The following is a 24,139-nucleotide window of genomic DNA, read 5'->3' as shown; positions in this document are numbered from 1 at the left end:
ACTATGCTGGTTTTTAATGCAGTGCTGAGGAGTCAAGGGTAAAAGTAGAGCCATGCTGCTGAAACTCCAAAACCTGTATGTAGCTTCCAGTATGACTGATGCCCTCACAAATGTGCAAGTTACCCATACCATGGGCACTAATACACCCCAAGACCATCACAGATGCTGGCTTTTGAACTTTGTTTTGATAACATGTTTTTTTGATGATGCAGTACCATCTGAAGGGTCTAAGGTCACAGCATTTCCATGTTTGTTTCTGTCCTTGCCCCTTACATGCAGAGACTTCTCCAGAATCTTTTAATCTTCTTATGATGCTATGGACTGTACATGGTGAAATTTAGGGATGCATGATATGATTAGCATGGTAGACACAGTAATAGCTTAAAATGTTTATTATCTTCCCATACCAAAATTTCTGAAGATACTTACAGTCGATATATCAGGCAGTATAAATCATATATTGCCTTTAATATTGGCAAAATGTACAAATAGAACATCAGGTATGGATGGTTGCACAGGGTGCCAACCACTCAAGAGAGCCCATAATGAACCCTGAACATTTTGAATAAATGTAAAATCTAAATGTAAAACAGCTACCCAGCGGTCATTAAAAAAGGTTTGTTTAGATCCGTAACAGCTGCAATAAGTTTGGAAATATCAGCATTTCAGACATCGGAAAAAATCCAATGTCATGTATCCCTTGTGAAGTGCTTCCATTTTCATGCTGAACCTTGTTCATAACCTGTTGGACTATTTGCCCATGCAGTTAAAAAAGGGGAAGAAACTCACACCATTGTTGACTGAGTCTGGCTGAACCTTTCAGAAGTGCACCTTTTATACTCAATAATGGCACTATCACTTTTACCAACTTAACTGAGGTGAGCATCCCACAACTGTTACAGTATTTTCTTACCACTGTCCCAGCTTTTTTGGAGCACATTTTTGGTGTCAAATTCATTAAATATGTATATTACAAAAAACAACATTAAATGTATCAGTTTGTACCCAAAGTATGATGAAGGTTGAAAAGCTAAATCATTGTATTCTGTTCTTATTCACATTTGTTGATGTCCCAACTTTTTTGGAATTGAGGCTTGTAATCAGACAGTTAAAAGAAAATGTGTACTTTGGACTGTGGAAGCTGGTGTCCTTGATATGACGTTTTACACTTCAGTGCTCATGAAGAAGATTATTTTGGCTTCATATTTGCAGAACAGGAGGAGGCCGAGACATGTCGTCCATATATGTCTACAGTCCTGTTTTTCCTGTATACATTAAGCCTGCTGATTTGTGATTGGTCAATACTGCTCAGACTGCAAACAGACATCTAGAACACTCCAGATACCAAAGTTAGGACTTTATTCAGGCTAAATTCAGTCATTAGAGCATCATTTACCAGTCTGAGTGTTATCTAGGCTGACAAGAACACATTCAGGGCATGGTCTGACCTTTTTTGGGTCCATGTTGAACTTTTTCCTCCCCATGGCAATCTGTTTGTTTCTTTGTGTTGTTTTGCTGCAATAAAACAAACAAACAAACTTTAAGCAGGTTACAGTTGCGGGTGTGGCGTCTTTCCTGTGTTTGCTCAGTAATTACATTTGTTTTGGGTTCATCCAGGACGTCATATGACTTTGTTTATTTTCTACTCTGACTGGTAAAGACTGAGCATACATCAGGGTTAAACTGCAAAGAAAAACACTGCAGAATGTCATGTGGTTTCACCTGTGCTAAACATGTGCATGAGCGCATCCAGTCCCTTTGGTTAAACACATCCTGCAGCCATTTGGAGGAACATTTCTCATGTTAATGTCACTCTCCTTCAAAACAAATTTTGCATTCTCCCCAAAGGGAAATCTCCACCTTTGTGTCTGTTCACGCTCCCTCCGCTTCCTGCGTGCCCAAAATAGCCCCAGCTCCTTTGCAAGCTGCACCTGAGACACACAAACAGCCTGACACGCGGCCTCCTCACTCCACCTCATCAACCAATCAAACGAAAGCGTCTAAATGCAGACTGTTTGGCTAATGTTTAGTCAAGGGACTGTCCTGCCTCACTCCTCAAACAAAGGGAGATTAACACACATGAATACATAGAGACAGGTGTGAGGCTCGCAGCAGAGGTGACTCCATGGAGAATTAATTGGAGGAGAAGAAAAGGCATGAGAAGTTGTGAACTGTTACTGGCTTACTGAACAAAACATAAAACTCAACAGTATTTCTGTTCCAGCTTGCATTTTCAAGGAAAAGATCATCTTGAGTTATTTTAGCAGAGAATTCATATTTTCTTTGGTGGTGATGATAGCCTGGTGGTGATGTCTGTAGAACTGTTGTAACAAATCTGATGGATTGGGAATGGGAATGAATAAAGGTGAATCGACAGATGTCGACCTCCTGAGAGGTCTCAGTGCTAACCGGAGCTATACAGGTTTGTTCTGCCGTATTGTTTAATCGACAGAGCTTGTCAGTGGCTAAAATTCCTGCCGAAGCCAATGGAAAGACACGCAAAACAACTTTGCTGTTAAGAGAAGCTTTTGGTGTGACTCTTTGCTCGTGTTCTACTAAGGAAATGTGGTTGAGGTCTGATTAAACTGCTGCTTTTCTACAGCTGCATCTAAGCTAATCGCTTTGGAGCAGCCATTGAATACACCAGCTTACAGTTCAACTCAAAGCCCCCCACAAGGATCGCAAACTCCTGCAGAATCAAGCTGGAAAAAGAGCAAAAACACCTTTGTCATCACAAAAAGCTTTCAGTGCTGTTCTTTGATCTTTATTTCATAAAGGAATGTGGTCAAGTTATGATAAAACAGCCACTATACCAAGGCTACCTCTGAGCTAACTGCTACACTGACGACAGCCATTGCCATTGGCTCACAGTACAACTAAACCCACTTGAGGCTACTGCCTCATTCTCCTCAAATGATGCTGATTGGTCTGCAACTGTTATAGATTGGAGCTTTGCAAGATGGATCTGCCTGATGGTCTGCTTTGCAGAGTTACACATCTGCTAAAACAACGTAAATATGGGTCTCCATTTCACCTTTTACCCGTCTGTTTGGGCCGATTGCCTCATGACATGAATGAGCAAGCCTTCTATTCTGTAGATTCTCCGTGTCAGAGATGCACTTGCTCAAGCAGTCTGAAAGCCATGACTTGTTGACATGCACACCAAAATGAAAATCTAACCATGACACAGCCAAGATGTGGATCTCATGCACCCAGTCTGAAACAGGCTTTATGAAGAGTCTGAAACGGACACTTGAATCTGAGGGAAGTGTCCAAACACAGACAGGAAGTAGATTTAAGGGACATGTCCAATGTGTTTACTTTTGATACATGTGGCAACAGTTAATACACTTTCAGAATGTCAACATTATGCAGGAAACTGATGACATGTTATTTTCAAAACTAGGTTTTTGGTTGTTGACCCATTTTTGAAAAAGGGGAGATCTGAATATGCAACCATCATCTGTGAAAGGAATTAAAAATCCAGTTTTCCATACTTTTTCTGGACAAAATTATAAGCCACCTGCGGCATACTGTTAACCTTGCAAAGCAGATAGATACACCCGTTTCCTTGTTTTTCACTGGTGAATCCATCTTGTTAAGCTCCCATCTGAACTGTTTGGGCCCGGTTAGAAAGTAACAGGACCAATCAGAGACGAGGGGCAGTACTTTCAGGTGCAGCAGAGTCGTGACGTAAACAAGCAGCAGCAAGAGCTGGTGCAGTTATGGAGGAAGAGATTAGCGTGGATGCTGCTAAAGCGCCAGTTTTATCAGAACTTGACAACATTTCTTCTTTGAAAGAAAAACAAAGAACAGCAGTGAGTTGTTTCCTTTTCTAAAATAGCAGAAGTCGAGTACTTACATGTCTATAGTCGACATGTTTCGCATTATTCCTCAGAAGCTGCGCATGCGCAGCGCGATAGCGGCTACTTCACGTGTTTTGTTGCTCTGATTGGCCCGTAGAGATGTGACAGACAGAATGTTCATGCAATCACACTCCGAGTTTTTTCAAAGCCTCTGCTTTTTCTCAAACATTTCCTATTGAAGCTTTCCCAGATGGATGTGCGAAACAAATCCATCTGGCTTGTCAGGTTAGCGTACTGTCTCACTTGCAAGAAACCGATGAAAGTTCCAGATCTAAGATTTACATTATGATTTTGCAAGTTAGACAGTGTGCAGGAGTGTGCTTGCAATTTATGATTGACTAACTCCTCTCCTCTACATGTTTGATGTGCTAAGTATTTTCTATATTTCATACAATTACATTTATCAATGAATCATGAAAACAATCAGATGATTGATCATCAATGAAAGCTCTAAAAAATAAATGAATGAAAATAAATGATGCTCTCAAAAGGAAGAACTCACCTCTCTCCTACACACGTAAGCTGCTCGATTTCAGTCATGACTTCTGCAATTTCAAACTTCAGCCGCTGCAGAAAAAAGACAAAAATGTTATTTTTCCATTCAGTACAACATATCTTTATATATGGTGCTCTTACATTTACATTTCTGCAGTTGTTGGTTGATAGACAAAGAAAGAATATGGTGACCAAATGCAGATATATCACAATAAAACAATCAAATTGATGCTCAACACTAATATGCAACATTATCCAGCATTATATTTGATCAGATTCCATCTATGTAAAGCACAAACAAAAACTTTCTGCTACTGAAACAAATTCTAAGAAGCCCCGTCTTGAATGTCACTCACTTCAATATCATCCAGCAGCTCTTTTTTCCTGCGCCGTATGTTCGACAGCTCATCTCTCTCCTCCAAAGACAGATCCTCAGGTACTGAAAAACACAGAGAGACGGGAAAATGAAAGAGCATGTGTTTGTGTGAGCGAGGAAGAGAGGGAGGGGCAGAGTTATGAGGATGGATTAAATTAATTCACCTTCCAACCAGTCAGAGTCACAGGGATTATGTCTGACAGTGCATACCTCTTCAATGAATCCGGCCTCGACACATTACTCATGACCTACATTAGTATGCTAACTGACAGTAGATCATCGTTTACTCTGTGTGTATCCTGTGATAATAAACTGAATGTTGAACGTACAAGATACGCTAATGATTCAACATATGGTTGTTTGCTATCTTAAAGTCCTATAAAAACCTTCCCTTAATGTAAACACTGCCATCAAATAACAGACACACAGACCTGCAAAGCCAGTCATGCTATTTTGAGTTTGAATCCTTAAACACAGCCTGATTGGCTGTTGCAAATGCCACAAGTCCCTCCCTCACCTTTTGCGTTAATAGGAAACATTTAACCATGGATGTAAAAATACACTTGTACTCCAAAATGCTGACTCATTGCATCCATCTAATTACCAGTCCAAAATATCACTTATTTTCAGCCTCATTCAACAGACAAGTCCATACAGAAAGCAAAATAAAGCCTGTGTTTCTTATAACAGAGGGTGCACTTTCCTTTTTTATGCTATCCTCAATTTTGGCTTATGCTCTCAACAGTTACAGAGTCACTCAGATGACCACTCAACAGTCACAGAGTTACTCTGATGACCACTCAACAGTCACAGAGTCACTCAGATGACCACTCAACAGTCACAGAGTTACTCTGATGACCACTCAACGGTCACAGAGTCACTCGGATAACCACTCAACAGTCACAGAGTCACTCAGATGACCACTCAACAGTCACAGAGTCACTCTGATGACCACTCAACAGTCACAGAGTTACTCTGATGACCACTCAACGGTCACAGAGTCACTCGGATAACCACTCAACAGTCACAGAGTCACTCTGATGACCACTCAACAGTCATGGAGTCACTCAGATGACCACTCAACAGTCACAGAGTCACTCTGATGACCACTCAACAGTCATGGAGTCACTCAGGTGACCACTGAACAGTCACAGAGTCACTCTGATGACCACTCAATAGTCATGGAGTTACTCTGATGACCACTCAACAGTCACTGAGTCTCTCTGATGACCATTCAACAGTCATGGAGTTACTTTGGATACGCCACAATTTTTAGGAAACCACACACAAGCACAAACAGAAACTGTCATGTTAACACAGTCATTGTGTAAATCAGTTCTCATTACTGTAGGATACTGTGTTATATTGCTCCTTGGGAGGTTTTTGTACTGCTCTGTTGAACAAAGTGAGTAAAAGCAAGCTATTCCCTTAATAAGGCTGACTTTAGTGCTCTTTTATCAGGTTATACTGCCACCTGTGGGAGGTCTCAGTACACTACAAAGCTAAGCAGACAACCCAAACGCTAAAAATGTTGATTTTTTTTCAAACCAAACAATACGATTGGTAAATGCATCAGCAAATCTACTCATAAATCAAAGTATAGAGTTAAGCACTGCCACATAATTGCACTTATACTGCCTTATTTAAACTGCTCTAGCCTGGCGACACTTTGCTGCTTCCTCTGCAAGCTGCTTTTTACAACCTTCCTCCACCCCAGCGCCTCCCTTCGATACATCTGACTTAATGTCATTCTTTTGTCACTGATGCTTTACTCTGCTCTGGGTTTGTTGCTGCTTCTCTCCCTGCCTCAGGCATTCCTTATTGGCACAGGAAGAGCCAGAACGTGTGCTGTTCCTGCTTGATGCTTTCCACGTAGGCTGGTGAAAGGGCAGGGGGGATTCCAGAACAGCTACACCATCAAATATAATTAACAGCAAGAAATGCTAATTAATAACTGCTAAAAAATTGAAATATTTTTAACTGCAAATCACGTGCCTTTCTTGACAAAGTTATCCTGAATGAAATGATCAGTTTTGAGAGCATAATTGAGAGTATAAATGTTGATCAATGGGCATACAGGTAGTTTTTGTACTTGAAAATAGTTGAAAAAGTGCCATTTCCCACCAAACAATCTAGTCTTTTTCACTTGAACTACATAGAGGAGGTTGTTGATGAGACAAAAGCCACATTTAAGGAGGAAGTTTCCCATGAGAATTTTCTTCAAACCCAGGAAAAACCACATAAAGTTCCCTGTTAAAAAAGCAGATCAGTGCCATAAATAACATCCTGTGTTTGACACACTCGCCGACCGCTGAACATCTGCCGAGGCCTGCCCCCTCAAATATTGGCTCTCTGATAGTCAACTGGTATGGTGTAATTAACACTGCAGAAAGAGAGCGGCACATCACGCCTCATGCATGTTTTACTACCCAATCGGCAAACACTGCACACACAGGTGAATACACACTTTATATGCCATGCATGCTAAATTTACACTTCACACGCATGATATTTATTTTATTCTGCACCACGGGAGCCCTTAAAGCCACCTACTTATCCTTCATTTAACCATGCCACGTTAACCTCTTTCCCCCAAGACCCTTCTCCTCTGAACATCAGAAAACAGCAATCCAGCAGAGAGTGGGCTGACGGGAAGTAGGTCATTTTCACATGGAGCTATACCAGATTGTGCTTCTCCTACGCTGCTTCTCTCTCTCTCTATCACACACACATGCACACACTCCCCCTCTATCTCGCTCTTTGTCCGCCTCCACCACACTGCTTGAAGTGGGGGTGAGAGCGGAGTCAAATCCCCCGACTGAATCATAGCGCTAAGCAGCTTTGCGTTTCCGACGTTTTTTTCCTCCCTGTTGTTTCCCCCTCTGACTGTAAATAATGGAGAAAGAAAAAGTAAAGTTATTCCCTCTTTATCTCCACTCTCCATCTCTCAATCCTTCCTTCTCCTCCCGTCTTGCTCTGAGAGACAAAGTGACAGAAGCAGCATGGACCATTAGGTTGTAACGCTCTGAGGGCCTTGAGCTTGTGTTATCACAGGCGAGCAGCCAGTCAAAGGAGCAAGGAGCCAGATGGGTGTAGATGGCTTTTTTAACTGTGATCGTCTCTCTCTCACATATATATACACTCTGAATCTCACACCATTTCTAAAGGAACTTCTACGACAACAGAGAAGCAGAAGAAGAAGATATAACAGACTTGAAGGAAGCAAAAGTGGGTTAGATGTGTCTGAGCAGCTGATTGATGTTTCACAGTTAATTTATCTGGGTGCTTTAAAAGATTTCCTCACTGGCTCAACTTGAATATAATGGAAGACAAGACTGCATAAAACATGAACGTAGTCTCAGTGACATCATCCAGTGGTTACAGAAGCCAAGATTTGAAGCTTAATGATGGTGGTCACTAGAGCTGTGAAAAAATATCGATACGGCAATATATCACGATACTTTGACATCCGATACAATATCGATACTTCAACTCTTAATATTGATTTTTTTTGTAAAAAGTAAAAACTCATATTTTAGCCAAGTTGTTAGTAAAATACGACTTCCGCACCTCCACATGGCTTACAAAATACCAACACCTGCACAATTCAAAGCAGACGTTTGGAAGCATTTAGGCTTCAAAGTTAAAACGGGGAGCACAAACAGCGAGTTAGAGAAAGGAAATGCCGTTTGCAAGCTCTGTCTTGCTGCCATGAAATATAGCGGGAACACCACCAACGTACTGTGTGATTTACATATACATCATCTCTATATTTTTCTTAGTTAACTGTGTAGAATATCGCAATATATCACAATATCATGACATCCTGATATATCGTGATACTACTGTATCGTGACCCAAGTATCGTGATGCGTATCGTATCATGAGGTTCTTGCCAATACTCACCCCTCGTGGTCACCATACAGTCACAAAACAGGCTAAAAGGAGAGGCTGAGGCTACCTTAAAGGGATATTTTGGTATTTTTGAAGTTGGGTTGTACGATGCACTTGGCAACAGATTGACACAATCCAGGTCATGCTCTGGATGTCCTTGCACATTAGCCGTGACATGGGAAAATAATCTTTGAAGAAATGACAAAATCCACACCTTAAGAGTGGAATGGGGGGGGGGGGGGGGGGGGTTGTTTTTAAAAATGACCTAGGGTGGTTGAGGCATAGTTGAACACAGCAGTGCACATTCAAGAATAGTCAAATGCAGACCTAAATTTTGAGGGTTTTTTTTTTGCTTTGTTTCCACATGAATCTCCCCAAATGACAATGTTTTTATTTTAAACTAAAAAATAATGCATATATTTCTACAAAAATGGGTGAAAAATACAATTTAAATCCATTTAAAATGTATATATATTTTTGGAAGCCATCTCACTGGCCTCTCTCAGTGTGTCAGGACTGACCCAAACTTTGGGAACCATTGTCCTGTCTGGATTACCACAAGTCCCTGGTCTTGCTGTAGATGTCCCAAGGGCCTGAAAACTGCCACCGCCTCCAGGCCGATTACCGGGGCTGAAAAGGCCCAGACAAAATAGATGCCATCAAGCTTGACCTTGGCAACACACATGTATCGACATGTCGAACTTGACTCTGGCTGCCCTCCCATCCTGTCAGCACACTAGGCCCTGTGAGTAATCCTTATCACCCTGAATGTGCAAAATGTATGCAGATGACTATATGGAGCTGAATTGTGTTTTTCTTAACTATCAGAGTGCAAAAACATTTATTTGCACAATCTGTGCAACATTTGCAAACTTTGTTGTTGAGCTCAAAGGGAAATGTCCTAAATGGTCTGCTGAGGTTTGAACAAGGAAGAGATCAGACACACCGTGTCAATTAATTATCAACATTTTTATCATTTCAGACCCAGAATCCCAGCAAAACACTATGGTTAAACTGGAACACAGTCACGTCCAACTAGCAGCTACTGGACCTGTTCTTATTGACTACTGCCTTTGGTATAAACAACTGCTAACTGCTATAGCACTGATTGCGCCTTGTAAGAACAATGTGGTTTAGCACTATTTTGATCTAGGAAATGGGGATAAAGTTACTCAAAGGCTGTGTCAGGTTATACTCACAGAAAACTGAAGCACTGAGTGAGGATATTCACCACAGGAATCTTGAAATTAATCTGCAAAAGAGGTCAAAGGCCAGCAGTGCTAGCACTGCTAACAATAGCCACATTTTGCAAACCAACTTCCCATCTTTACAGAGGGAGATTTGTTTGCTATTGCAGTGTGAAGATGGTTATGGCTTTAGATGTGCAGATGGCTTTAGACTAGTCAAACTGATGCGATTATATTTTGCATTTAATCAGATGGGAAACTATATGGCTAGGAGCATCACTAATGGAAACCCTTGATTGCTTCTTGGAGCAACCAAATAGCCCTGACAAATCTATCAAAACTCTTTGTTAATATAAAATTGTAATCTACTAATTTGACAAGAGAAATTCGCCATCATGTTGCACCAAACACTGGCCTAATAGATTCGAAAGTTTTAGGTGTTTTTTTTAAGTTGGAAAAGTTGAACTCATCTGTGTAGAAAGACACAAAAGGAAGCCCCTACATGTCAGTCAGAGGAGAACTGTAAAGACTTCAGAGTGATGCAGGAGCAGATCTTCACACTCTCTGCCTCCGTTCACTCGCTCTCCTTGGGCTCAGTTGAGCGGCCTCATAAAGCACTGATTGTAGAGCGAAGAGACCCTGCAGGCAACCTACGTCTGTAATGCGCAAAAAGTCCTCCACCCCTCCTACTCTCTCTGAAAGAGCTCGAACGGACTGGTGAAAGGGATGGATTGTCTGTTTTGGGTAACAATTCCCCCGCTGTGTGTGTTTTGCTGTGAGTGGAAATCTGATATCATTATGAGGACAACTACTACTGTACAGAGACTGGACCTCTCATGCATTATACATGAGAATGTAAAAGTCTGTGTGTTTATTCCTGCAGAGAGCAGCGCTCCTCAAAGAATAATCCATATTAGGTTACATACAAACACGCCACATTTAACCCCAGGCATGACCACATAGATTACCAATGCAGCACCACTCTGCCTTTTCTTATTATGACTTCAGGGCTGTTGTTTCAGAAGCAATCAATACATCATCATAATAGTTCAAACTTGCATGCTTAGGCTTTTTTCCTTTAGCCATGCACAGATGAATGACTGCCACTGTGCCCAAGTTTTCTCAGACGGACTCATGATCCAAATTACTTCAAAGGAAAGGTAAAAGTTGGTTGTGTCTCATTCTTAGAATCTTACAATCAGTTGTAGTTCTTCTCTCCTTATCAGATGCAACCTAGCGGGTCAATATCTGCTAATGTGCAGCCTAGGCATGAGTCCTTGTGACAGTCCCCCCCAAGAATTTCCTTTTTACACGTCCCTAAAAGTGAGATTTCTCAGTTGGACAGGAAGGGCAGGGGTCAAAAGGACGTGATGTAAAAAGGAAACAGCAAAAATAAGAGTGTAATGTTTACAGCAGAGGTGTCCAAACTATGGCCTGGGGGCCAAATGTGGTCCATTATTCATTTCTAATTGGCCAACAGCAAATTCTAAATGAACCCTGGCCCATTATTGGGACATGAAGCTTGAGTTTGACTGTACCTCACAGTTTTGACTCTTTTCATCTACTCAATGGAACACGTAGGACCAAAAGATGTTGCTGCACATGCAGACTTAAAACTGACCAATCAGAAAGTAGAGAACTTGAACAGCTTTAGCATGAACCAGCTCTAGCCATTTGGAGGCCATTGTCAGTGTTGGCCACGGCTGGTACTACTATAATTAAATATAATTAGTGGTAAAATCTCATGACTCCTTTTGAGCCGTAACTTATGACTGATCCTGCTGAAGAGTGTCTGAGAAGAAAATGAAGATCACATGCTAATTACTCACACCGCTGACAACAGAGGCTGCGTTTCAGGTCTACTCATGCTGCACAGTGATATCATCTTTGTAGGAGTAACCATGCTCTGTCTCCATCACTGGAAATAATCACTACTTTTGAGACTTATTTTTAGTCCGTCACAGCGCTTGAATACACGTTAAAGCTGCTGTGAGCTCTGTGGATGAACCTTTAGACCTCAGATCAGCTGAATCACTGCCACTTAAGGTCTTGAATAAAACATTACAACCATTTCCATTCAAGTCCAAGTCCAGACAGGAAAACCTCAATCCTGAGACAGTTGTGGAGACACTGCAGAGGTTTTGATCTGATTCATGTGGATGACATTGCTTTTATTGGAAGATCACAAAGTCAAATGACTAAACGCCTTTGACAGTCCCCTTTACAATCTCCTTGGTATCAAGGGCAGAGGGGGCGACGGTCCTGCATACTGATGACTTGGGGGTGTTGGGTGAAGTTTACAGGAGCGCCAACATGTGCATCCAGGCTTAGCTGGTTAGTTTCTTAGTTTAGTTTCAAGCAGAAAATTAAAGGTCTAACTGGTGATGCATTCACACGTATGCAGAGTTTAAAGGGTTAAATGCCTAATTAGTGCAGACTTTGCACTTTTAATGGTTTTGCATGCAGCCAAAGTGCATCAGACCAGTGATATTTCCAATAAAGTTTGACTGTTTGACAAAAAGGCCAACAACAAACAAGAAAAAATACCATGCTGATGATATTCTAATAAGTTTCCGACAGTTACAAATTGTGCAAATTCTTTGTATATAAGATCACAGAAAAGGTCCAGAAAACCAGCATTTTGGAAATCCATCCAATCATGTGTCCAACAGACGAACTGTCAGAGTTTCAGGTATCACACTGCTCCATCAAACTGAAACTGAAACTATCAGGCATAACTAAAACTGGATTTACATAAGTTGGCAGCTTCAGACCTTTCTAGTTATGTAACACAGGTATGCATTCTTACCACTAACAGAAAAAAAATCCAAAATCAGAGACACAGAACTACCGTGAGGCTGTTGTGTCTCTGCAAGGGATGGGAGATTTTATTGATATTGATGCCATTATTGATTCTTCTTATCAATTAAATGCTTAATTGATTCCCTTATCAATTCCTTCCTGTGAATTTTCTTTTTGGAAAGAGTAGACTACATAGGTTTTCACTGTTAACTCAAACTCTATTGAGTCTCTTTCTCTCTGAACACTGAAAAAGATGAATGCCTCCTTCAGTGAGAGCCAATGACAAGCACACTTCAATAACTGGCAATAATAAACAGTTAAGATAACTAAAAATGTTAAACATTAAGTTTTGGGGAGGAGAAAATGCCTACATATAAACTTTTGTTGTTTTAAATGTCTCATTCAAACTTCTTCCTGGATCTTCAATCTCTGAACTTGAGTTATGGTACGCAACTACAGCTCATTTTCTTTAACTGATAAAACCTTAAAGTACATGTAAAACTAGTCTCTCGATCCGAGATCTGTGGATGTAGAAAAATCAATTCAAATGATGCATGCCTTGCATGAAATTACTATTAGACAAACATTGCACGTTGTGCTGTTTTCATCTTTTTTTTTTTTTTTTTTCTTTTATAAATGAAGTCAAATTTTCAACTGCTTTAGCCTGTTTTTGCGGTAGTAATGTTCGGGCTGACTGCCTTTCCCATTACTGTGTTTTTCAAAGCATGTGATATCAAGGCATTGATTCCACAAAAAAATTGATGAACATGAGGCCCACTGACCTTTGACCACCAAAATCAAATCAGTTCATACTAAATTACAAAGTATGAAGAATTTCACCAGACCAGGGCAGACCAGCTCCCAGAAACCAAAATATTGCTGGCATTCATCGATTTCTTCTAATGAGGGGGAAAAACACTGAAAAAGGCACTTCCATGTTCCTACTTAAAACAATGCCAGAGCTAAGCATATCCTGGGATGATTAACTTTTAAGTGCTTTTCCCCTCAAAATTTATGAATCAAAACAAAATGTTGGTATTCTGTATAGTTAATACTCCTTATGACATCATCAACTGGCAGCCCAGGGGCCACATCAGGGCCCCCATATCTTCCCATTCAGCCCCCAGAACATCACAAATTAAAAAAAAACCTGCAAAAGAAAAAATATGCTGAGGCAATTCTGGTATGTTCTTTTTTAAAACTCCCTAAAGTTATAAAGATAACTCCCAAAATAATCAAGATTGAAACAATTAACCAGGAATGACTTCATGTTTCAACCACTTTTCAGAAATCTGCCTGCCAGCCATTACTAACAAATATAATGCATGTTAAGCTGGGAGTGGAATTTTTCTGCTGGGGTTTTTCATATATCATGACACAGCATATTAGCATCAAACCAAGTGACAGACAACATGACAGCCACGGAAATATCTAGCTAAAATATTTCAGTCGCCCCCCCGTGGCTGGTTGCGATATAGTGACTGATCTCACTGCTAGGGCCTAAAAATTGGATACATTTAAAAGAAGATAAAAATCTGAAAAAAAAATAAAAAATTAATTACATAAATAAAAATAAAAAAATAGGGCTATCTTAGAAAATTCTTTGGTTTATTTAAAAGTTTGACCCACAAAGTGCCCCTGGTTTATGAAGTGTCTTTTTTTATTGAGGTCCTCAATTCAAAACAAGTGGTTTTGAGAAGGAAGCCATGGAGGAGGGTGGTGCTGAGCAGTGCTGGGCTTAAATTGCTGGAAATGCAGAGTGGCTAGGGTTTCAATATTATAGAGACGAATTTTGGCAATCAAACTTGCAGCCTATAGCAGCATCCTTAGAAAGACACATCCCACTACAACGACAAAAAAATAAGAATTCTTGAAAAAATCTTTGAGGTAGTGTAAGTGTAAGGTAGTGAAAATACAGATTATAGGAACAGCCAGCTGATATTTACAACTAATACTTTGGTGAATCCAAATTTTCATACCTGCTGATACTAATATCATGAAAATATTTATGTGCATCCCTAATGGAAATGAATCAGTACATACTGGCTAATGCAACAAGACAAGTAACCTGGCATCTTTTTCCTATTTCTGACTCATATGTCAAAATAAAGAGCAAACTTTGGCGTGGCACTTAAACTCAATAAAAACAAAAAGTTGGTAATACACTTCAATACAAACCTTTAGTACTTAATTTTAACCCTTATTTAGGTATTAAAACAGAGATTTAACCCTCTCAATCCCTTTTTGTGTCTGTGTCAGTGCATATACGTGGGTATTTTTTGGCGCCCTTATAGGTCTAATAAATCTTGTCAGTCTAGCCTCATTAAGTTGCATTTTTCTTCACTCTTGGCTAGAAACATCACTCATTTTCTCTCTTTTTTGTCCTTTTAAGAGAGTCTCCTTTGGTGGAAATGATGGCAGAAGCCCAGCAGCAAACATAGCCGGTGTAAGACTTCCTGATTTCCACCAGGCTCAGAGAGAAACAATGGATGGGATGTGTGGAGCGATTAGGACCGCTGGGCTGGTCTGACTGTAACAATGGCAACCCGGTAAACACAACAAGGAGAGCAGAGAGCGTTCTCACCACAGGGCTGATCAGGCAGCACTTACACAAGCCCACTCAAGCCAATGCAAACCGCAACCCAGCGGGACTAGGAGTGATGTAAGAAAGCCAGGTGAGTGTGTCAGAGGCTGTGACACGATGACTGAAGAAACAAAAACTTCCAGGGCTCAAAGTCGCTCCAACGTATGTCCATGTAACACACTGCTGCAACTCCTACATGCAATCCAACACAAGAGAAAGCCTTACTGTTGATTTCCTGAGTTTAACACATACCACATGTCCTCCATCTCGCTCCACTTCCCATGATGTCAGACATGCCATCAGCTGAGCCGTCTCCGTCCTTATGCTGGTCTGAGTGTCAGAGCTCCTGCTGACTGCTTTTAGCGCCTTCTTCCCGCTTTAGTTGTAGCTCGTAGGTGTTCAGGCAGTAATTGTTTTCCCCCTCTGCATTACTCCCACTCACAGCTCTCAAGCATGCACACACAAAGCTAAAACACACATTCTGACAGCCTCTCTGACAGATGACAACCCAGCTATGGAAATAGTCCACATTCCTCCTGCTGCAACCGCCCAGTCTGGTCTAACCAGCTCTCTTAACACCTGTAGTCTCGTTGTGTACTCAGCTCCATCTGCTCCTTTACATATCTCACCTGGAGAACATAGAAGAGTAGCAGAAGACCTGATAAAGAAATCATGATGTAATTCTTTACTTATCATAGCTTCTGGAAAAAAAAATTTAAGGTCACTGTCTTGCTGGAAAATATATCTTCTCCGAACTCATTGTTCCCTTTCAGATTGATTAAGATTGTCCTCCAGGATTTTCCTATATTCTGCCACATTCATTTACCCTCTACCTTTACAAGCCTTCCAGGGCCGGCTGCTGAGAAGCATCCCCACCAGTGTGCTGATGCTGCCACCAGTGTGCTTCACAGTGAGGATGGTGTGTTTGTGGTGATGCAAGTGTTTTTGGCGTCTTGTCTGATGGCCAAAAAGTTCTATTTTGGTCTCATTAGATCCAAGAACTTTTTCCACTTGCCCATAGAGTCTCCCACATGCCTTTTCTTCAGCAGTGGCTTTCTCTTGTCCGCTCTCCCAAAAAGCTTTGACTGGTGAAGAACCCAGACAACAGTAGTTGTCTGCAGAGTCTCTCCTATCTCAGCTGCTGAAGCTTGGAACTCCCTCAGAGAAGTCATAGGTGTCTTGGTGGCCTCTCTCACTAGTCTCCTTTTACATTCACTCAGTTTGTGAGGACAGCCTGATCCAGGGAGATTTACACATGTGCCATATTCCTTCCATTTCTTGATGATTCAGCTGAGCTCTGGGGGATGTTCAGTGCCTTGGATTTTTTTGTATCCATCCCCTGACTTCAATAACCTTTTTCTCAGAGTTGCTTGGAGTGTTCTTTTGTTTCCAAGGTGTAATGGAAGCCAGGAATATTGACCATCCAGTTATCTTCTTGTCTTTGAACAGGAATGAATTTTGACCCCCCCAAAAAAGTCCAATATCAAAATAAATATCATAAATATCCTAAATTTTCAAAGAAACTACCCAAAAATTCTGTAAAAAATTCTTTATTTTCCCATGAAAAGTACTCCAAAATTTCTTTAACTATTTCTCAAATGTTTCAGTGAAACATAATCCTAAATACTAAATTTTACTTTTTAAAAAATCTGAAAAAAAAAAAATCTTGAAAATTTTTCACGGTTCCAAGATTCCATGAAAACCACAGAAAACAAATTCTCTGAAATTTCCAGATAATTCTAGAAATGTCAAAGGATGCCTCCCAATTCCAAATGAAATTCCAAAAATTAGAAAATAAATTTCCCAAGTTTCAATGAGAATTCCTACAAGTTTTTCCAAGTCACCCCTCTAAAATAAACCCCCACAATTATCATTATTAAATTATTATTAATGACTGAATTATTATTTCCCAAAGTTACACGAAAATGCCTGAAAAGTTCCAGACTTCCTCAAATACCCCCCTAAAAAGGCCAAATTCCCATGAAAATACTTAAAAATTTCACACAACAAAAACTTCCAATAAACTCTCAAAAAAATTTAAAAAACCCCCAAATATCTATGAACACCCTTGAAAATTATGCCAAAAATATGCATGAAAAATTCATAGCAATTCTCTCAGTGTTTTAAGTGAATTACTTAAACTAATGTCCTTATATGAACATACAGAGTATTAGGAGGTTGATGCAATGAAGTACTTTCTCTAAAGTGTCTCTGAACATGCCAACGAGCTGGTGAACGTCTCCTACGTTTATAGTCTGATGTTCTGTGAGCATAGTGTTGGTTATCCTACAGCGAGCGTGTTTTTTTATTCATGCCATTCTTTATAAATAAGGAACAAAATCGATAACATTTGAGAAAGACGTGCTTTTAAAAGTCAGGGAACGTCTTCAGAGTGTTTTCTCGCTTCACAGAAATTATTTTCTGCTGCAATCACTGGCTGTCAGCTCCTGTCTCAGAGGAGACATCCACAACACTCCCCCTTTATGAAAATTAGATTACAACAAAAAATCAGAGGTTACATCAAACACAACACAGCCGTTTGATTCTTCAAAGACCCTCTAACACAATCCCTTGAAGCAAGACAGTCTCTTCACAGAAAACCACTAGTCATAGTCACTTATTCATGAACTAGCTGCATTTACCAAATTCACTCCAAAAGAAACGCTTCCTCCTCCCTTTGGATGATAAAAACAGCCTCTGGATGGTTTATTTTAGGGCCATCTGAGGTCAGAATGCTCACATAGATTTGTTTTAAGCAGCAGGATCTTACAGTCTTATCATTACTCAATGACATGCAGAGCTCTCTCATTATCATGGCTGCTCTTACCTCATGTGTCATTTCCCCACTCTGGATTGCTCTTACTAAACACAGTTTTACTGTCAGCACAGTTTAGCATGTTTTACAACTGATAAAAGATCAGACTTTCTGTTTGTCTGCCATCTGTCACCTGCAGAAACTGAGACATTTTCTGATCTTATCTCAGTCTGCATCCTGTCCACAAAGACAGTGAATGAATCTGAATGATGTTGATCTAGACAACCTGCATGCACATCAATTAGCACAATCATCACGCGTTAAGGAATGTTTGTGACAGACCCAGTCTGTCTTTGTTTTGTCTCTGTATCTTAACATTTATTTCACACATTGTCTAGACTAAATATTTCTTAATCGGCTGAGGATTCAGCCTTTACACAACAGTACGCCTGCTAAGAAAGTCTGTAAACGTGGGCTGAACCAAGCCCTGAAGTATTTTTGTGCACTGGGTGTGAAGTCTGTTGCTTTAATACTATCAGTGATTACAGTCTCACCTTTGTCTATCAGCATGCCGGCTCATCATGTGCAGAGAATTCAGGAAGTATTCAGACCCCTTCACTTTTTCAGTTTCCTCACATTTCAGCCTGATACAATTGATTCAATTCATTTTATTCTCATTAAACTGACATAAGAAACACTTGAAATTTAGCTCAGGTTCCTACAATTTCTCTTGATCGCTGCTGAGATGTTTCACCTTGTTTGGAGTCCACCTATGGAAATTCAAATTGATTGGACATGATTTGGAAAAGCACACCTCTCTTTAGAAGGCCTCACAGCTGACAATGCATATCAGAGAAAACCAAAGCCATGAGGTCAAAGGAACTGCCTGCAGAGCACAGAGACAGGATTATTCCAAAGCACAGCTCTGCCATGGCTACAAAAAACATGATGCACCGGGGGTTCCCAAGAGCGCAGAGGCCTCCAGAATCCTCACATGGAAGAAGTTTGGCACAACCAGGACTCTCCCAGGAGCTGGTCATCCAGCCAAACTGAGAGGGGAGGAGGGCCTTAGGCCTTGGCCACACAGAGACAAAATCCATCTACTTTGGTTTAGTTTTGAAAAAGTTTTCCGTAAACACAGAATTGTTTCAAGAAGTGTCCACATAAGCACGAAACCACTCAAAACGACTGAAAACACTATAGCTTAAAAGCCAGGCGCTGTACGCGGCCACAGAAAAACCATCGATAGGTATTTTCTCTGCTCTTTGTGTTCCTTGTGGTCGTTTCCTCGTTTTAGTCCCGCAGTAATTTCTGACTGTTCCCATGTTTGAGTTTCTAGTGTTTCCTGTTTTATTTTGTATTTTTCTTCCCATGTTTGATTCCAAGACTCTCTTTAGTTTTAAGTTTGTAATGCACTGTGTCTCTTTCTGTTGCTGCCTAACCCTAACCCTGATTTTTCAACATGTTAAACTATTTCTCACATTTTTTTTTAAATCTTGACTGACAACCATTTGTTGCTCATGGTGGTAGTAGAGGAGCAGAAGACACGAACACAATCAAGTAATCTGCCATTATTACTGTTGGGGGCTGGGTTTGTGCATGTGGGTTAAGTGGGCTATGACGTAATAGTTTCAGGAAAGATGCAACTAGTTGTAAACAAAAAATATCATTTTCAGGCTCCCACACACAAGTTAGACGTGGATGAAACACCGATTTGATAAAATATTTTACTTATACTCCTAAATTCGTCTCCGTGTGGACAGCCCCTTAGTAAGAGAGGTGACCAAGAACCTGGTGGTCACTCTGACTGAGCTCCAGAGATCCTCTGTGGAGATGAGATAGTTCCAGAAAGGCAGCCATCGCTGCAGTCCTCCACTGATCTGGGTTTTAAGGCAGAGTGGCAAGACAGAAACCTCAGGTCAGTGCAAAATGCATGAATGCACACTTAGTGTTGATTAAAAAAATCCAAATGAAAGCCAAGAGGGCTTTATGCATTTTGCACTGACCTGAGGCTTCCATCTAGCCACTCTGCCATAAAGCCCCCAGATCAGCGGAGGGCTGCAGCGATGGTTGTCCTTCTGGAACTTTGCTCCATCTCCACACAAGATTTCTGGAGCTCAGTCAGAGTGGCTGTATTGCTCATTTTGACAGGATGACCAGCATTTGAAAAAGAGCTAAACTTTGAGCGCTTTTGCAAAGGGTCTGAATATGCTGTAGCCTTCCCCAGATCTGTGCCTTGCAACAATTCTGTCTGAGCTCTGCAGGCAGTTCCTTTGACCTCATGGCTTGGTTTTTGATCTGATATGCATTGTGAGGCCCTCTATAGAGAGGTGTGTGCCTTTCTAAATCATGTCCAATCAGTTTAATTTTCCACAGATGGACTCCAGTCAAGGTGTAGAAACATCTCAGCAACGATTAAAAAATGGGAGGAACCTGAATTAAAGGGTCTGAATGTTTGTGTCAATGTGATATTTCAGTGTTTTTCCTTTATTAAAGTTGCAAAAATGTCTAAAATTCTGTTTTCACTTTGTCAAGATAAGGTACTGAGTTTAGATTAATGAGTAAAAATGAATAAAAATGATTTCTTTCTGCAGTATCAGGCTGCAACATAGGAAAACTGAAAAATTGCAGGGGTCTCAACCCTTTCCGAATGCCCTTTAATTGCCATATCATATAATGCAGTTTAAAACACTTAAAGCTGCTTTAATGTCCAGTTGTTTTTCTTTAAATGATGAAATCTCTGATATTATAAAGATAAACAGTACTAGAAAGTAACAAAACTTTGAAACACTACACCTTTTTCATTTATAAGTGGATATGGCAGAAATAATTCATCCAAAGATGCAGCTAAACTTTGGAGTTTTGTCCAAATCACAAACAAATAAGGGTTGAGGAGTTTATCTGCAACTTTTATGTTAGAAAAGAAGAAATAACAAAATACTGAGTGCTTGGGATTTCTCCTTTCATTGTCAAATCCAATTGATTTTTATGCTCCTATTAAAGTTTGAATCTTTCACTCATCTACAGTCCAATACTTTGGTTTAGATTGACTTAATGATGCTCAGCCAACAAATCTAGACTAACAAGAAAGACCATATTAATTTTGTAGGCCTGTAGACGATCATTTTAGCCTAAACTGTGATCTTTTTCTAAACCTGAGAGGTGCTTTTGGTGCCTGAGAACTGTTTAATGCCTTTTATACTCACAGATACAGCGCTCAATGCAGAGACTCTTCTAGACCCCCACATTCGCTCAGGATGTATCTGTAGTGTCTCACCGGCCCACAGTCCTGAATCCAGGCCAGAAGTTTCACATGACAGAGGAGGCAGCAGCACAGCCTGTTTGTGTTAAGTTTTGGCTAAAAAATCTGGACAAGTGCACAGCCGAGTTACTCGACAAAGACGGAGAGAAAAGCAGATGCAGAGAAGCGATCCAGCTGCTTTCAAAGACAGCCGGAAGGAGAAGAGGCGTGAGGAGGAGGAGAAGAGAGAGAGGAAAGGGGTTCATAACAGAGTTAAAACCTGATCCAAGGTTCCTTTATTACACTAAATATGTGGGTGGTTCAGGTCAGACCATGAATCTTTCCATGGGTCCGTGTAAAGGGGTTTTCCAGATTAAGCACCGAGTGCTGATTAGAAGTAAACAAGTTGGGTTTTTGGAATCATTTCCACAGCAGGGAAGACTCCAGGTTTCCTACAGAGGTTGGCAGAAGTCTGCTAAACAATCAGAGGAGAATCTTTGATGCAAAAGCTATAATGTGGAAAAGTACCTGCTGTATTCAGTCATCCTTTCTTCCAAATATTCTCACTTCACCACAAGACACAATTTTTTAATTTTGAATTCCAATATGATTCAAGCAAAAATTAAATGATGTAAATTCCTGCAGTCCTGGGCCTTCAATATCGAGTTATTATTTTTTTCAGTTATCAGAAATTGCATGTAAACTCCTGCACACTGTCTGGATTGCACGAATCTAAAGGCAACTTTTCTGCATGAGCAAGATTAGTTAGTATTGATTCACACTACATAGACTCATTTACCACCAGAGTTGGTAAGTAGGGTCTGTAATGGTGTGAAAGCACTAAACAAGCTTAAATCTATTTCTTTTTTTTTTTTTTCTTTTTTTTTAAAGTTTGGCACCCTTTTAATCCCTTCTCCAGAGCAAAACACTGAAGTAAGGCTTCCATCTACCACTCTGCCATAAAGCCCAGATCAGTGGAGGGCCGCAGTGATGGTTGTCTTACTGGAACTTTGTCCCATCTCCATGCAGGATCTCTGGAGCTCAGAGACAGTGACCATTAGGTTCTTGGTCACCTCTCTTATTAAAACCCTTCTCCCTGATTGCTCATTTTGTCCAGGTGACCAGCTCTTGGAAGAGTCCTTGTTGTACCAGACTTCTTCCATGTGAGAATTATTGAGGCCACTGTGATCTTGGGAGCCTTCAGTACAGCAAAAATAGTTTTGTAGCCTTCCCGAGATTCAACCTTGCAACAATCCTGTCTCTGAGCCCTGCAGTCAGTTTCTTTTGACCTCATGGCTTGGTTTTTGCTCTGATATACATAGTCATCTGTGAGCCCCTATATAGAGAGGTGTGTGCCTTTCCAAATCATGTCCAGTCAATTAAATCTACCACAGATGGACTCCAGTCAAGGTGTAGAAACAACCCAGCAAAGATCAGAGACCAGAGCTGTTACAAAGGGTGTAAATACTCATGTCAAGGTGATTTTTCAGTTTTTTATTCTTTTTAATTTTGCAAAAAATTTCTAAACTCCTATTTTCACTTTGTCATAATGGGGTAGTGAGTGCAGATTAAGCATCAGGCTGCAACATAAGAAAACAGACAAAAGTGAAGGGGTCTGAATGCTTTCTGAATGACCTCTATGTAAAGAAAAAATATAAAATAAGTCATGAGCAAAATTTAATAATGCAGGACGCTTCATTTTTTATAAGCAACAATGGTACTGCTTCATTTCCACTGAGCTCCATAGTCAACCTGGTTAGTAGTAGTAAGTAAAAATGGCTTTAATATACTAGTTCATACAAAAGCCTTTGGCTAATAAGAAGCCAGGTTCTGCTTGATACAATAATTGAAGATATGAGATGAAAGATAAGCTAAGAAGAGAAAAAGAGGGAGTGCCTGAACAAGAAAAGCAACAATGTGGAGGGAACATCCCTGCAGATATCATTCAAAACATAAAGTGACTTAAGGTTAGACTGTGTTGTTTCCTCTGTCATTGCTGTTTTGTTTTTAGGGGCTCTAGGTGGCAGTTAGTCATCCAGCCCTTGCTTGTATCAGACTTGAAGACAAATAAATACATAAAATATATAACCAGAAGTTTTGTCTTATTGCTAGTCAGTCTTTAAGTTGGATTACAAATTCACATATCCCCTATCAACAGTTCACAAACAACAGGCTTAAGCAGTCATATCTGCACAAAATCCAGCACTATTACTGTACCTGAACAGTTAATTTAGTTCTCTGGCTTTCACAATATCTTTCATGGTGACACCACCCCCTTGGTTCTTCAACAAATTCATGCTGTCAGTGAGGGGGAGGTGTAACAGTACTGTGTGTTGTTGAATGAGCGCTACTCCAAGACCTTTGGTGGGCTCCAAAGAGCACCCAGCCAAATTCCCACATAGTCTTTTAAAAGTGAAGGTTGTTTCAGAAACATTTTAAAACAAAAATGTACAAAACGTCAGTTTAGTGACACAGTTTAGGAGTTATAGGGTTGGAGCATCTGGAAATTTGGAAATATTTTAAGCTTTTTAAAAAAATAAATGACTCTTCATCTATGCTAAATCAATATCCAATTATCATATTATTAGCTTTACCTAATTCTGGATCAATTTGCAATGGGTCAGAAAACAGCAGATCCCCAAAAGGCAGCAAAAATCAATATAATAATGTGAAGCATGTCAAAGGTGTCATGCTCAACATAAAGAGGGTACAGCTTGATTTGGCCTCGGGAGCTTCTTAATAGGTTTTAGCTCATTATTTTGACTTTTTGTTACTATTAGAGGATAATTTTTGGAGATACTTTAAAGTAAAGTCGTACTTTATTCTTGTGAATACTTATTATATAACATACATATATATTACATGTAATACATAATATATATAATATGTACTTTATTTATTGTGAACCTTTGATTAAAAATAAAGCTTTGATCACCACC

At 40.2% G+C, this 24,139-nt stretch overlaps 1 protein-coding gene across 2 annotated transcripts in view; it reads right to left on the bottom strand.

Annotated features, from left to right (window-relative positions):
• cyth3b (cytohesin 3b) overlaps positions 1–24,139 on the bottom strand; it is a 66,651-nt gene that overhangs the window by 23,201 nt on the left and 19,311 nt on the right. The window contains exons 1-4 of one of the 2 annotated variants that reach the window (XM_041817336.1): positions 15,457–15,587; positions 4,718–4,800; positions 4,369–4,433; positions 1,449–1,515 (exon numbers count right to left, since the gene is read on the bottom strand). In XM_041817336.1, coding sequence (XP_041673270.1) covers positions 1,449–1,515; positions 4,369–4,433; positions 4,718–4,800; positions 15,457–15,499 — 258 coding nt within the window. In that variant the 5' untranslated portion in view covers positions 15,500–15,587. Of the gene's footprint in view, positions 1–1,448; positions 1,516–4,368; positions 4,434–4,717; positions 4,801–15,456; positions 15,588–24,139 lie in introns of those variants that run through there. The other variant, XM_041817337.1, reaches the window with a different exon arrangement.

This window comes from Cheilinus undulatus, linkage group 21 (assembly GCF_018320785.1).
Source record: "Cheilinus undulatus linkage group 21, ASM1832078v1, whole genome shotgun sequence".
NCBI classification, from domain to species: Eukaryota; Metazoa; Chordata; class Actinopteri; order Labriformes; family Labridae; genus Cheilinus; species Cheilinus undulatus.
Note: the sequence above shows the minus strand (reverse complement) of the source record. Positions and strands in the feature narration are given on the sequence as shown.